Below are 15743 nucleotides of genomic sequence, written 5' to 3'. Positions count from 1 at the left end.
GGCGGCCCGCTACTCCCAGGTGTGCAGCGCCCCCTCCGCGCTGGCTCCGGGTCCGGGACAGTCGGCCTGCGGCAGGCGGGAGCCACGGGGGCAGGTTGCCAACCGTGGAAGGTCCGGCCGAGGGGGTGGTTTCGGTAGGAGGCGTGGGCGGGCCCGGCGGAGCGTCGGGAGGTTTCGGCCGAGGTCGCGACGGGGTAGGGGGTCCGCGCGGAGGTGAAAGGGGAGACTGCTGGGAGGAGGGTCGGCCCCGAGCGGTTTGGGCGCGAGGGAGACGTAACAGGCGTTGTCTGCAACCTCGGGTGGCCACAGCTCGCGGGCCGCGAGGAGGCCGCGGGGAGGGGGGGGGGGGGCTGTTGGGAAAATGAGGACTGCAGTTAGGCCTGAGGGCCGGTGAGGATACTGGAGGCGACCCAGGGGTCTGGGGGCGAAGGGGTGGGAAGGGCGGCAGGCCCCGGGCTTCGCCCAGGTTAGCTCAGCCCCACCTGCCTCTGCGCAGTCTGCTCGCCTGCCCTGCGGTTGGGGGCTGCTGCTCAGCCTGTGCGAGGTGCGGCTCTCCAGCAGCTGGGCCCTGGGGCTGCCAGCTTTCACCCCGCAGCTCCCGCCCCACCTGGCTCTGGCTCTGCCAGTTCTGGGGACTTTCCGTGTCACTGGGCAGTCCGGCACACGCTGAGTCCTGCTGTCCAGTGACCTGCCTTTGACCACCACAAGGGGTTGTGCTCGTTGCCCCAGGGGCCGCTGCAGGAACCAATGAATGCCACCTGCCTACCCCTCACACCCCTTGGGTCCTGGATGTTAATGACACTGAGTGGGTCTGAGTGTGGGTCCCCTCCTTCCAAGGGTGAGCTGGGGGAGGTCCAGGCCAGGTCAGCCCCGCTCAGGTCCTGAGTCTTTCTTCAGATCCTGCTCCCCCAGGATGGCAGCTGCACTTGGGCTTCCAGTGCCCCAGGTGAGTTTACCTTCCTCCCTGCCTTCCATCCTCCGAGGTGGTGAGCCCAGTTTCTGCAGAAGTGAGGTGTCCTGCACCCAAGGACAGGGCTCTGGGATTGGACTCGGGCTCTCCCCAGGGAGACGGACTCTGGGGTCTCAGTCTGGGCCCACTGGCCCAAGAGAGAGGCTCGTCCACGGGCTGAGCGAAGCACGTCTGCCCAGTGGGCGCAGCCTCGGGGCAGCGGCCACCTGTCGTTTCAGGAGGCAGTGCCACTGACTTTCCAGGATGTGGCGGTGTACTTCTCTCAGGAGGAGGGTCAGCAGCTGGGCCCAGACCAGCGGGCGCTGTACAGGGATGTGATGCTGGAGAACTACGGGCACGTGGCCTCGCTGGGTGCGGCTCTCCCTGGACTCTCGGTGGGGGCGTTTAGGGAGCTCAGGGGCTGCCTCCAAACTTTGGAGCCTAGAGAGGAGGGTCCTACCACTTGTCCCCAGGTACCAATCTGGTCTGTGCCTGGCTCCCACTTCGGAATGCACTTCGAATGCCCGCACCCACCTGTGTTTCCCCTGGGGCAGGAGAACTGATGAGTTATTCTCCTTCAGCGCTCACTCTCTGCCCCTGCTCCCCCTGACCAACCCCTTCCACTCCCCAAAATACAGACACTCTGTGACCCCCATTCCACCCGTACCTCCCGGAGAAGGGGTGTGGTGGGGGGTGTCTCCTGGGAAACTGTACTTCGTGCCTGGCCTGGAGCGCCCAGTGGGCGGTGCTCTGCTCCAGCTCTCCCCTCGCTAGCTCACCCAGGGCCCTCACCTCAACAGGACTCCCTGTCCCTAAGCCAGAGCTGATCTCCCAGCTGGAGCAAGGTGAAGAGCTGTGGGTCCTGGATCTTATGGGACCTGAGGACCTGGAGCCCTTGAGCAGCTGCAGCACAGGTGAGAGTGGGTTGGGGCGGGTTCGGTGATGGGGCTCACTTCCATGGGCTCCTGGGGGCGGGCTCGGACAGCAGCAGATACTCCTGCAGACTTCTGCGCATGCTTCAACGGCTCTGATTTTACTGATTCATTTGTACTCCTTTCAAAAATGCACGGTTCTTCTGGTAATCAGGGGAGTTTGCATTTAGTAATTATCTCTATGGAAAGGTGTACAACAGCCCTGTTCCTCCTTTATATCATACCCTTGGTACCCTCTTTCACACAGTAACTATTGGTTATCTACCAGGTTCACCTATTACACAAACTTCTATCCTTTTTCTGCTGCATGTCCTAGTCTTAGTAGTATTTCTAAGTGTTTACCTGGTTCTGTCGAACATACTTTTATTAGTTGACTTGTCAACTCTAAGCATTATCTCTGACTCCCAGCTACTGAGACAACCAGTGACGTGTTCCGGTTCCCACCTTTCCCCGTTATCCTCCCATTTTTGGTCAAATGATGAAGCACACAGCACGTCATCACTCGTGTCCCCACCTTTGTTAGTGTGCCCCAGATCTGTAATGAACTGTGTTAAGTGTTCACTCCCATCCTTTCTCCAAAGTTTTCTCTTTCATCTCTTGGTTGGATGGAGTTAAACCTCTAGTAGCATAAAGTTGCTGAGGGTTTTTTTTTTTTTTAGTTCTTTTCCAAGGATGTGCTTATTGATTTTAGAGAGAGAAAGGGAGAAAGAGAAAGAGAAAGAGAGAAACACTGATTGGTTGCTTCCCGCACACACATCCCGACTAGGGAATGAAACTCACAACCCTTTGGTGTACAGGATGGTGCTCCAACCAACGGAGCCACCTGGCTAGGGCAAGTTGCTGAGTTTTAATAAAGAGGCAGAACTCTGTCAGCTAAATCTCTGTCAAGATACAGAACATCACCATAACCCAGAAGATTTCCGGGGTGTGTGGTACATGTTATTGAGGACATACATGCCTTTTTTGGCTAGAGATAAATTAAAGAGCTGGATACTTTTAAAAACCACGGTCTAATAGCCACTGTTTTGTGGTTATTTTGACTAATGTGTTGATTGTGCTATTCTAAACTTGTAATTATGCTGTTCTGTATAGTTAGTGCCACATTTTGTACAGATGCCCAGTGTGGGGCTAGCTCTCTGTCCAGTTGTCACATGGGTTATTTCAGGTGAGCTCTGATACCAGGGGCTCCCTGCAGTGCTCACCAGAACAGTCCTTATTTAGGGACCTGAAACCCTGGTGGGGGTGGTGGGAAAGTGGGCTGCCCAGGAGACAGTGTGGGGACCATGGCAGTTCTTACAGGGGCAGTCCTCACAGAGTGGCTGGGTGTCCAGGCCTTTCAGTTGGATGGGAAGAGGTGGTTTTGTTTCTCTGGGGTTTTCCCATGTAGAGGGACAGGGTGCCCAGGTGGAACCTGGCAAGCACTGGACGAGGGAGAGGATGTTTCTCGTGGTTTGAGGCCTAAGGCGCCTCTATTTCTCTGATCTTGCTGTTTGGGCTCCAGCAGCCTACCTCTCTTGTCATGCATGGTTGCCATTATGCTGTGGTTGCCATGACACTGTGGTTGCAGTGAATGGCCTCAGTATCCTTGGGAGGCCGTGGGCTGTGAGACTCTAGTGATTTGTCATTTTGCATGTGCTGTCCTGCCATGGCTGACCCCTGGGAGGCAGCAGAGCGTCACCCCTGCTGCTCTTTGTGGCCAAGGTGATTGTCCTGATGTCTGGCAGCCAGGTGCACTAAGCTCTGCTTGTAGGTCTATCTCTTTGTTTTGTGGGGTTTGTTTTGGCACATTTTGTCAGATCAGTGCCGAGGACGGTGATCACCCACACGGTGGCAAGCAGTTCTGTCCACATGGAGTTGAGACCATGTCACAGTGGAATGTTTTTGTTTTACTGCGTAGAAGCTTTTTTAATTTCTTGTAGTTCTGCATTTTTTTTTTTTTGCTCTTTTCCCTTGTTTTTGAGGTCAAGTTCACAAAAACATCACTGAGACCAAGGTTCAGAAGCTTAGTGCCTATGTTTTATGTATTTCATCGTTTTAGGTCTTACATTCAGGCTCTTCAATTTTAAGTTACTTTCTGTGTGTGGTGTAAGGTAAGGGTGTGGTTTCTTTCTTTTGCATGTGGCTTTCCAGCTCCCCAGCACCATTCATTGAAGACACTTTCTTTCTCCATTGTACATTCTTGGCTTTTTTTGTTGCAAATTAGTTACCCATATATGTTTGAGTTTATTTTGGGGCTCTCTATTCTGTTCCACTGGTTGTTGTGTCTGTTTTTCCCCAACACCATGCTGTTTTGATTACTATAGTTTTGTACAGAGTGTGATATCTCTGGCTTTGTTTTTTTCCCCTCAAGATTGCTTTGGCTATTCGGGGTCTTTTGTGGTTCCATATAAATTTTAGGGTTATTTTTTCTAGTTCTGTGAAAAATGCCATTGGGATTTTGATAGGGAATGCATTGAATCTGTAGATTGCTTTAGGTAATGTGAACATTTTAAATATGGAAATCTTCTAATATGTGAATACAGAATATCTTTCCATTTGTTTGTGTCTTCAGTTTCTTTCAATAATGTCTTACAGTTTTAGTGTACAGGTCTCTCACCTTTTTTGTTAAGTTTATTCATGGGTATTGTATTCTTTTTGCTGTGATTATAGATGGGATTGCTTCCTTTATTTCTTTTTCTAATAGTTTATTGTCACTATATAGAAATGCAGCTTTCTGTGTATATAGATTTTGTACTCTGCAACTTTATTGTATTTGTGTATTAGTTCTAATAGTTTTTTTTGGTGTAGTCTTTACAGTTTTCCACACACAAAATCATGTCATCTGCAAATAGTGACAGTTTTACATATATATAATATATCAAATCTTTGGTATATATTTCCAACTGTCCTTTTAAAAAGTCATTAAATTACAGTTCCACCAATAGTAAAAGACAGATTGTTTCTTCAGTTCTTATCAACACTAGATACATAATTTTTTAAGTATTTAGAATAAAGTCTAAGGGTCTTGAGCTTCTGGTGCTGCCACGACAGTTCCCTGTCCCACCTTTTCTCTTTTTTCTCTTACTGATTCCAGAGCGATGGGAAGGGAGGAGGAGAGACAGGGGGAGAAACAGCGACGTGAGAAACACCAATCGGCTGCCTCCTGCAGACGCCCCGGACGGGGACCGGACCCTCAGTCCAGGCATGTGCCCTGGCCAGGCACAGAGCACGAGAGCTCTTGGTTTGCAAGGTGATGCCCAGCCCTGTGAGCCGCACAGGCCAAGGCACCTGTCCTGTCTTGCCACTCTCTCCTCCTCATATTTCTTGCTGTAGCCTCAGTGAGATTCTTTTTTTATTATAATTTTTATTTACTTATTTTTTCCATCACCATTTATTTGTCCTATACTCAACTTCCACCTCCACCCCGCAGTTACCATACTGTTCTGTGTCCACGAGGATTTTCTCTTTTTCCCCCCCCTTTTTTGCTCAGTCCCTTCACTTTCCAAATACCGTGAACTTGATGGAGCTCTCATACCTCACATCCAGGCCCTCATCTGCCATTGCAGTTTTTTTATCTTCCAGTTTCAGTGGAACCTCACTTCTTCCCAGGGGTCTTCTCTGACCATGTAGACCAGCTCAGAGGCTGTGATGTATTTCCCACATGTCTTACAGTTTCCCCCGCACGTGGTTTGTCGCCCCTGTTAAAAATTTACTAGCGTAATTATCTGTGTGCCTGAGTAGAATGTGAGCTTCCTGAGGTCAGAGACTATATTTACCTTCTTGTTACATTCTTTTTTTTTTAAGATAATGTATTTTTAAAATATTTTGTTTATTTATTTTTGGAGAGAAGGGAAGGGAGGGAGAAAGAGAGGGAGAGAAACATCAATGTGTGGAAACATCATCTGGCCCCCACTAGGGACCTGGCCTGCAACCCAGGCATGTGTCCTGACTGGGAATCAAACCTGTGACTCTTTGCTTTGCAGGTTTCTTGTTACATTCTTTACCTAGCACTTACCTGGCCTTCTGAGTATTTACTGAATACTTAGTTTGATGGGTGCCAGTTTGATGGGTGAAAAGTTATAATTTGTTTTAATTTTCATTTCCTTGATTACTAATGAACTTAAATATTTTTAGTCTATGGATTGGCTATCTTTACTTCTGAATTCTGCCTGTCACCTATATTTACTTTTTACATAATGCTTTATGGGGGCTTTTGAGACATTATGGCTATTATCTGTAATGGATGGTTTTCTCCAATAATGCCCTTTTGTTTTTATGTAACAGATTTTGAGATTGGGAACGAGAAGAAACTACCCATTCTAGACCAGAAATGCTCTGAAGAAGTGAAAACCCCAGAACTGATGTCAAGAAGATTTTCAGGGTGTAATCCACAGGCACCTGAGTTACAGGAAGCTTGGGACCATGAGGGTAAAGTAGAAGGACACCTGGGGGATTCTGAACAGAGTTTGAAGAAACTCCATCTTCACAACAGTGTTTTTTGGAGTGAAACTGCCACATTCAGGGAAAGGTCCCCAGGAGAAACAGTCCAGGATTGTGGTGCATTTGATGGAAACTTGAATACGAACCGAAGTGCTGTTAGACTCCCAAGAAATAAAACAGGAGAGAAGGCCTTTACCTGCGATACATGCAGCAAAGCCTTCAGATACAATTCAGACCTACGGAGACATCAGAGAAGTCACAGTGGGGAGAAACCTTATAAATGCATTCAGTGTGGGAGAGGCTTTGCTCTCAGCTCAGGCCTTATTCTGCACCATCAAGTTCATACTGGAAGCAAACCATTTAAATGTAATGACTGTGGGAAGACTTTTCGTCTCAATTCCCACCTGGTTCTCCATCAGAGACTTCACACTGGAGAAAAACCTTTCAGATGTGGTGAATGTGGGAAGGCCTTCAGTCGAAGCTCAACTCTTATTCAGCATCGCGTCATTCACACAGGAGAGAAACCATACAAGTGTAATGAATGTGGGAAAGGCTTCAGCCAGAGCCCACAGTTAACACAGCATCAGAGAATCCACACTGGCGAGAGACCGTACGAATGTGACCAGTGTGGGAAGGCCTTCAGCCGAAGTTCAAGCCTTATTCAGCATGAGAGGATCCACACTGGAGAGAAGCCCCACGTGTGTGACCAGTGCGGGAAGGCCTTCAGCCAGAGCTCAAGCCTTTTTCTCCATCACAGGGTACACACTGGAGAGAAGCCCTACGTTTGTAGTGAGTGCGGCAAAGCCTTCGGTTTTAACTCTCACCTCACTGAGCACGTGAGGATCCACACAGGAGAGAAGCCCTATACGTGTAATGAGTGTGGTAAAGCCTTTAGCCGGAGTTCAACTCTTGTCCAGCATCGAAGAGTTCACACTGGGGAAAAACCCTATCAGTGCATGGAATGTGGGAAAGCCTTCAGTCAGAGCTCACAACTTGCCCTACACCGAAGAGTTCACACTGGAGAGAAACCCTACGAATGTGGTGATTGTGGGAAAGCCTTCAGCCGGAGGTCGACCCTCACTCAGCATCAGAGGGTCCACGCTGGGATCCCCCGTGCATACAGAAAGTGTGGTCCAGCCTTTGTTCCTGGCTCTGGCCTCAGGTCACACAGACAGATGCACTCCGGAGAGAAACACCCCGTGTGTGATGGACATAGCCGAGCCTACAGCCGTGGCACAAACCTTGTTCTTCATTGGACAATTCACAGACGTTTCATGTTTTCAGAGTCGGTTGCCTTTTGAAGCTGGCATCTCTTATGTAATGTACTGGAGACTCATCATGATATTGCGTGTGCCAATGGTTCCCCCTTTTTTACTGCACAGTGGCATCCATTGTACGGATGTGGCAGTTTGTTTATCTGTTCCCCACTGAAGGATATTTCGGTTGCTCCATCAGGGGCAAGTATGAATAAAGCTACATTTAAGACAGGCTGTTTTGTGGACATAATTTCTCCATTCTCCTCGGTCACAGATAGGAGAGTGATGTTGGGCTACATAGTAAGCTATGTTTAACTTTCAGGAGCTGAAAGACTTTTTTGTATCTCCACTGGCAACATGCCTTTAGTTAATTTAAATCCCCACCAGTCCCTGACTGGTGTAGCTCAGTGGATTGAGCACGGGCTGTGAACCAAAGGGCCGCCAGTTTGATTCCCAGTCAAAGCACGTGCCTGGGTTGTGGGCCAGGTCCCTGGTGGGGGGGCATGCGAGAGGCAACCACATGTTGATGTTTCTCTCCCTCTCTTTCTCCTTCCCCTCTCCCTAAAAATAAATAAAATACTTTAAAAAAACCCTCACCAGTTTTTTTATTCTAACCATCTTGATCGGGATGTCACAGTATCCGATACTCTAATCTTAATTCCCCTATTCATTGTTATTTGAGCCACGCGCTTACATTTAAAGAGTTTTACTGGGAAGTTTGCAAAACACTGGACCAGTTTCATCTCTATGGTGCGAGTACCCTGCCGTCCTGACTTAGTTATGAGACTCTACCTGGGGGAGTCTTTTTACTTTTTAAATGTTTATTGATTTTAGAGAGGAAGTGAGAGAGATAGAGAAACATCAATGTGAGGAAGAAACATGGATCCCTTTCTTCCCATATTCGCCCTGACTGAGGATTAAACCCATAGCCTCCTGGCATATAGCATGATGTTCCAATCAACCAAGCCACACCATCCAGGGTGTGGAATCTTTTGTCAAATCCACTCTTCATTCCCTCCAGGTCAACTCAGATATGACCCCTTCAAGTTGCTTTTTCAGTCTCTGCTCCCACCCTTCCTGTGTCTTAAGGAATTTGGGATCACTTCTGCATTTGGTTTAACATTTGTCCCAGGATTTGCTTGACTTACTTGGCCCTGCTCATGTTCTGCCTCTCCCATCAGTGTTAAGATTCTTAATCACAGAATCCCAAGCCCTGGCTGGTGTAGCTCAGTGGATTGAGCATGGGCTGTGAGCCAAAGCATCACAGGTTCGATTCCCAGTTGGCACATGCCTGGGTTGCAGGCCACGGCCCCCAGCAACCGCACATCTATGTTTCTCTCTCTCTCCCTCCCTTCCCTCTCTAAAAACAAATAAATAAAAACTAAAAAAGATTTTTAATCACAGAATTCTTTAAATGTGAGCTCAGCCAGCCCCAGAGTGGTCTGTGTGGAAGGGTCTGTAGGCCTCCTTTTGTCTTCTGTGTGGGGCTTACTCTGTGGCTTTTCCCCTCATCTCTAGAATGGGGATGAAAATCCTTGTCCACAGAATGTACATCCTTCAGAAAAAGTCAGTCTCCTACCCTCGTGTCTCACAGCACGACCTTCACAGCCACACTATCTCACAGCTCATGCTTTAGTTCCCTTTCTACCGAGTACTTGTACATTACAACTGGAGCTCTCTGCTGTCAGAGACTTTTATTAGGCACTTTTATCACCAGCATGTGACACAGATAGGTGCTTCAGACATGTTTGGGTAGAAAGAGAGGAAGAAGGGAGGGAGGAAAAGGAGGACAAAGAAAGAACTCATGAAAGCACTTTGCCAGCTGAAAGCAGTGCATGAATGTGGAGCACTGATGCAGTAAGTTTTTGCTTGTTTTGTTTGTGAAGCACGGGGGTGAATAGCCCTTTTCACTCCTAAGCTCCTGGAGGTCCCCAGAGCGTTCTCCTGGGAAGACCCACATCCTGTGCTTGTGTCTGGTGTAAGCAGTGGTGCAGGCAGGAAAGATGATTCAGGAGAGGAGGTGGTTGAGTACAGTCTTTGACAGCAGTAGACGGAGTGGGTTCCATTCCTAAGGGACTGCCTTAGAAGCCAGAAAGAATGGTGTATGCATTTTCAGGAGGGTCGGTGAAGGGTCAGGGTGGATGTGGCTGAGCCTTTGAGTTTTGGTCTCAGCTGGGAGGCTTAACTACAGAGGCATGAGAAATTCTGATGGTCACTTTGGAGAGTGGTAGATTTATCCTCCTGGAGAAAATCACAAGATTGCCACAAAGTGCTCCTTTCACCTTTTAAAATGAAGCCAGCCAGTCTCACTATGTTATGTTTCTGCAGTCATGATGGACAATGGTTGCCTTCCTGCCCCCCACAGCCCCGCCCCATCGGGTTTTCTCGAGTGGGTGCAATGGAGAGCAGAGACCACCTGTCCATGTGCATGCAAGAAGTGAGAGGCTGGGCCACAGGGAAGGGGTAGGTGAGCTGCAGGACAGGATGGGGAACTCAACCCAAGGCTTTTGAAATTGAGCTTTTAGCTCTGAAGTGTCTTGTGATGACAGGGTCTAGGGTGTGGCCACAGGTTGAGTGGTGTGGGCTTCAGTGTTCTGTTGCGTGAGTTTCAGGCTGCTCAGCTTCCATCTGCCTAGAACTGGAAGTCAAATACACCTTCTGGAAATGAATGTAGGTAACAATGTTAAAAAGACCGAAGAACAGGCGAAATGCAGATTAGAAAGTGCTAAAGAGAGCACTAGTAAAGACGGTGGTGAGCAATTACCAAGGGCTAAGATGACAGAGCAAGAAAAAAAAATGATAGACATGGAAGACACAGAGTGCCCACTTTGTCTAACAAATTATAGGTGTAAAACAAAAATTTTAACTTCCAGGGCTGAACGCCGTTTTAGAAGAAAGGGTTTATTGGGCCATTTCCAGCTACAAAGAGGAGACCGGCTCCTGGTGCGGGAGTCTAAACCCCTTTTTCGGCGCTCCGCGCCGCGCCCCCCCCCCCCCCGCCCCGCCCCGGCCTCGCTGCAGCGCCAGGTGGAGAAGAACCAGGTGTAGCCGTCCTGGAGTCGACAGGCTCTTGTACCTGAAGTCGGGGTCTGAGATGAACTCGTTTAGAAAGAATCCACACTGGCTGCAGAGAAGGTGGGGAAGGTGAGGGCCGGCTCTGGGACAGGAGCAGTCCCTGAGGAAGGAGGCTTGGCTCCTGGGGAGTGATGGGGGCCAGGTCTGGAAAGTTCACGCGTGACCGAAGCGCAGGTCCGATGGAACCTGGTTGTTCTCTGCAGGCAAATGCAGCAATAGCCGCCTGGATGTTCATCCTGCTCCTGCCCCCGCCACGCCGGCTGCCGGTCCGCTCAGTGCTCCGGCCGCTGGAATTTCCCGTGGGACGGTTCAAAGGAGACAGCAGAGAATGGAGAGGCCAGCTTGCCGACCGCGGCACCCGAGCGGGTGTGGGCCCGGGAGCTGCACCCTCCTCCCGCCGCCACAACCAGCTCCGGCCTCGTGGGCGGGGCGAGGTCGCCCGAGCTCCCGGCTCCCGGCAGGCCGCGCACCGGCGCACGCGCACAGGACCGGAGGCGGCGGCGCCCCCTGGCGGCGGGCGTGGGTCGGCACGGGGGCGGGGCCGGAGGCGGGGGGTTGCGCTGGTGACGGGAGGACGCGCGGCCGCTGCTCACTGGGCCGGTGGCGGCGGCGGCGGCGGAGGACGCGGACCGGGCGGTGGCGGCAACGGGAGAGCCGCGGGCAGCTGCCTCGCTGCACGCGGGCCGGGATGAGGGTCTGTGGCGGCGCGGCTCTCGCGCACCCGGCTGGTGAGAGCGCGGGCGGTGGGCGGTGCGGGCCGGGAAGATGGCGGAGAGGCCGGCGCTGCGGCCCCCGCCCGACCGCGCGAGGATCCCGACCCGCGGCGACTGAGGGGACGGGTGCGACCGCGGCTGGGCGCGGGAGAGGCCGGGCGGGGGCGGGCGTGCGCGGGAGGCGAGGGTCTCGGGCCACGCGGGACAGGCGTGTGCGGTGGGCGCGAGTGGGCGTGAATGCGCCCGGCCCGAGGGTGGGCGTGAGTGCACTGCAGGGCCTGAGCGCGGGGCGTCGGCGCGGCTTCCGGGGTGCCGTCGGGGCGGGTGCGGGGCCGCTCGGCTTTGTCCGGCTCGGCGGACACGCGGGTGCTGGCCGTGGCCGCCGAGCCCCGCGGACCCGGCCTTTGCAGCAGCAGGGTGGGCTGGGGCGCCCCGCCTCCCTCCCGGCCGCCCTCCGGAGTGGGATCCCTCCGGCTGCGAAGTGGGCGGAGGGTGTTCTGCGCCGAGGGCCGCTCGCGAGGCAGGCGGCGGTCTTGGGGGTCAGGACGTCTTTCATCTGAAACGCGCGGCCGGGCTGCGAGGCCGCGGCAGCTGTGGGTGTGTAAAGTGCGGCTCCCACCACAGCTGCTGTGGGCGCTGCGCAGCCTTCACCAGCGAAAATGCGGCGCCCCATCCCCCCCAACCCTCCAGTGTCGCGTGGTTCAACCGAACCTCTAGTGACCTCTGCAGAAACCTACAGTTGCAGGGCTCGTGTTCCTCCCTCCGGGCAGACAATAGGAGATTTGTCTTTGAAGCCAGTGAGGGGAATGGAGCCCTGTAGGTCCTGGGTGCCTCTGCAAACAGCAGGTGGTTCCCGGTCGGCGGCTCCCCATTCACAATGAGCAAGGTGTGTTTCTCCTCGCTGGGGGAAGGGGAAGGAGATTTGATAGGAGGTGTGACTGTAAAGCAAGGAGACTCATTCCCTAAAGCGTCCTGGCCGGCCGGGTGACCCGAAGACGCCGGCTCAGTGAATGAGCAGACGCCGCCGGCCAGTCTCCCAGCCTGCAGGTCGTCTCATCAGCCGTCTTTCCCTAGAGGCGGGAGGAGAGTGGAGAGGAGCGTGGCTTCTGGAGCCAGACTGCCTGCCTCTGAGTCGTGACTCTTCTGTTTACTGCCTTTGTACTCAGTGCCTTTGGTTCCTCGACTGTGAAATGGGAGCACCAGCCCTGCTGGCCTCCTAGGGGTTGGTCTGGGGACTCGGCACATCCCAGAGGCTGTAAAACGCTTTGTACCTGGTGCATTGCCAGCGTTAAAAAAATTCAGGGTGTTACCACTGCCAAGGTGTGGTTTCCAGGTGCATTTGCTGTGGTCCCCTAGCATCAAGTCTGCGGCTCCCCTTCCTTACACGCACAAGGTGGGGCCGCATTTAGAGAAACAAGTCTTCTTGAAGGTATACGAGGATCAAATTTCAAGTACTTAGATAAATTATTATATAGAACTGTTTAAAAGTGTCTTTAGGAAAAGCTTCCAGTGAGCAACTGGAATATCTAGCTCTTACTGTCCTGGAGAATTGATGGGATTGTTGTTGACAGAGATGAACTTTAGAGCAGTTCTTGGGTGATTCTGTGTTGGAATTAAACTACCCAAGCCATAGTTACACTTCACAGTGTTATCCTTGTAATAGAAAAGGCAACTTTTTAACAAACTCTGAGTAACAATAAGGACATAAGCAACAGGAGGTGAGAACTCGGATTTGCCAGTGCTGTAACATTCTGTCTTGCTAAATAAACTGTTGGAAGCAATTAGACTTCTGTTTCCGGAGGAGCTGATTCTCCTTCTCAGGTCTAGGGAAAGGATCTCGGATTTACCCTCTGCAACCACACGTCATCACCTTTATCGGTGTGGCACTGAGGCTAAGCAGAGACCCTTCCACTTGGAGTCTTGGCGTTTGCGGGGTTTACGGTGAGAAGCTTTGATGTTCAGAACAAATGGTAATGAAACAGGGTTTGTGGGCAAACTTTAAAATATCTCTAGATTTTAAAGTGTCCGTCGCACCCTGGCTGGTAGGTCTCAGTGGACCGAACCCTGACCTGTGAATGGAAGGCCGTGGGTTCCATTCCCGGTCAGGATGCATGCCTGGGTTTCAGGCCAGGTCCCCATTTGGAGGTGTGCAAAAGGCAACCTGTGGATGTTTCTGTCCCACATCAATGTTTCATCCCCCTCTCTTTCTCCTCCCTTCCCCTCTCTCTAAAAATAAATAAAATATTTTTAAAAATAAAAATAAAGTATCTGCCGAAACTGCCTCTTTTGCGTGTGTGCTGGGGTGGACTGTCCTTGAACAATTTCATAACAGCAAATACAGTGTCTTATTAGGCTTCTTCCAGGTTCTTTATGCTCTTGAAAAAGATGTCTGTATGATATATTCTCGTATTGAGATACCTAATTTTACTAGCAAAACCCCTTTGCTGTGCCTTTTCATGACCAGTGGTCGTTGGATCATTTGTTGTGGGTCTTACGCCTTCTGTCCCAAAGGTGGCTATGTGAGTGTCCTGTCTTGGAAGCGCAGGCTTGGTGCACAGCCCACGTGCCGTGCTGGGACTGGCAGGCACCTCTGGCAGAATGAGCTGGCCTGCCCGCCTGCCTGCCTGCCCCCATGTTCCTTCTCCTGTGACTTGACTTGCGCCCCGAAGTAAAGTCCACGCCCTCAGTTACTGGCCTTCTCTGCTGCCTCCTGTACCCGCTTCTGTGTGCCTTCTTCCAGCCTTTGGGACTTGTCCTTGATGTTACCGGGCAGCTCTGCCTTGCTTCCCAAGGTCATGAGTGACTCTGACTCCCATCCTCTGGCCACACTGTTTCACCTGCTGCGATGGACCTCCTCACCGGGGCCTACAGCCTGGCCCACTCCCGTTCTGCCGTGCTCCTGCCTCGGGCTTTCTGGGACCCATATTTTGCAGGGCTTCGTATTTCCCTGAAACTTGAGTTCCTCAGCAGTGCCTGCCCTCTTGCTCAGGCCCCCAAAATGTGGTGGTGACATAAATGAATTTTATCATCGTATGTCTGAGAACTTAGATAATAGGAGTTGCATCCCACCATCCACAAGCTTGTTGCTAACCTCCAACTCACAACGGTCTTTGACGCAGTTTGTGTGTTGTGAAAAGAGTTTTTGGGCCATTATTTTGCTCCACCTGGTGGAGTTTTTCTTGGTTCATCATTGGTGTGGATTTTTTCTACTTTGAAGTCTTTGGAAAAACCATGCTATACAGTATTAGGAATGGGTTTTAATATTCTATAATGTTTCCTAAGTGCCATTAATTCAGTACTTGCTAACTGAATGTCTAACATATGCTCAGTCAGCTGTGTGTGTCCTGTAGCCCCACAGGCCTGCGGCACACTGCTGTTGGAAGGAGCTTGCGAAGAAGTCAGCTGAGACTGTGAGCCCTTCACGCAGTGCTCTAGACCAGAGTCCCAATGCTGCAGCCGCTGGCGGGCCCCTGCCTGGCTTTATAAACAAAGTTTTATGGAAACACACCCACCCCCTGCATTTTTGTATTGGCCTGTGGCTGCTTTGGCAAAACTGACTGCTTGCTTCAGAGACTACGGCCTACGAAGCCTAGACTGTCTGCTGTGTGGCCCATTTACAGAAAAAGGCTCTAGAACACAAGGCCTGTGGGCTGAACCCAGCCCCCCACCTTGTTTTATCCACCCTGGCACCTTGTTTCTACCTGGTGGCAGTGCTGAGCTCTCATTTAACTGTTACGGAGTAGTTACATCTATACAGCCCTAAAATCACATTCAGCCCTTTGAAGGCAACCGCAAGGCTGATGTGGCCCCCGGTGAAAATGAGTTTGCCACCCCTGCTCTAGAAATGCAGGGGGGAAGTGAGTACAGGTGGAGCTCTAGCGTTAGGGGAAGTTTCAAGTAAGGGATGATCTTCCAGCCAAACCTTGCGCAGCGGGAGGAGAGTCGGGGGCACTGCCGCACCACAGAGGAAGGTGTTTCCGGTTTGGGGGCAAAGGTGTGAGGTCGGTCTGTGTGTGGTTTGAGGGGTGAGAGGTTGTGTAAGGAATAAGAGGACCCAAGGGTTATAATGTGAATGTCGTTGAATTCGGGTGACAGACCTTATACTGTAGTTCTCCAGCTGATAGGGAGCCACTCAGGTCTGTGAGCAGGGGAATCCTGACGAAGTGGGGGAACACGCGACTGGTGGTGACGTGTAGGATGGATCGGAGAAGGGAGAGACCTGATTCAGGGGGCGTATTGGACACCTTCCTCTGGGGAAGGCCAAGGTCACAGACTACCCCCACACTTGAGTAGCTTACAACACCACTTCTTGCTCACATTCCCTTTGCTTGTGGCTCTTTTCCGAGAGTCCATTCCTGGACCTAGAACAAGCCCCTGCGTGGACAACGCTGTTCTTATG

The 15743-nt window shown here is 51.5% G+C and overlaps 2 protein-coding genes across 10 annotated transcripts in view; both read left to right on the top strand.

Annotated features, from left to right (window-relative positions):
* Positions 1–5: 5 nt before the first annotated feature.
* Positions 6–7790, top strand: ZNF251 (zinc finger protein 251). Of its 6 annotated transcripts, none has more exons than XM_036031609.1 (6): positions 6–134; positions 898–946; positions 1189–1321; positions 1750–1863; positions 4955–5062; positions 6145–7790. In XM_036031609.1, the coding sequence occupies exons 2-6, from the start codon at positions 914–916 to the stop codon at positions 7599–7601; spliced, it is 1845 nt and encodes a 614-aa protein (XP_035887502.1). In that variant the 5' UTR covers positions 6–134; positions 898–913; the 3' UTR covers positions 7602–7790. The 6 variants fall into 6 exon arrangements, with proteins under 6 accessions (XP_035887502.1, XP_035887500.1, XP_035887501.1 ...); XM_036031607.1 differs by having other exon boundaries at positions 1150–1321; XM_036031608.1 differs by having other exon boundaries at positions 58–194.
* Positions 7791–11196: 3406 nt separating this feature from the next.
* The window catches only part of ARHGAP39 (Rho GTPase activating protein 39), a 55446-nt gene continuing 50899 nt past the window's right edge, over positions 11197–15743 (top strand). For 3 of the 4 annotated variants that reach the window (XM_036031589.1, XM_036031588.1, XM_028533708.2), the window contains exon 1: positions 11198–11359. The gene's annotated coding sequence lies outside the window, so the exon portion shown is untranslated. Of the gene's footprint in view, positions 11360–15743 lie in introns of all 4 variants that reach the window. The other variant, XM_028533709.2, reaches the window with a different exon arrangement.

Source organism: Phyllostomus discolor, chromosome 7, assembly GCF_004126475.2.
Source record: "Phyllostomus discolor isolate MPI-MPIP mPhyDis1 chromosome 7, mPhyDis1.pri.v3, whole genome shotgun sequence".
NCBI lineage: Eukaryota > Metazoa > Chordata > Mammalia > Chiroptera > Phyllostomidae > Phyllostomus > Phyllostomus discolor.
The sequence above is the reverse complement of the archived record's forward strand: the minus strand, read 5'-3'. Positions and strand labels throughout refer to the sequence as shown.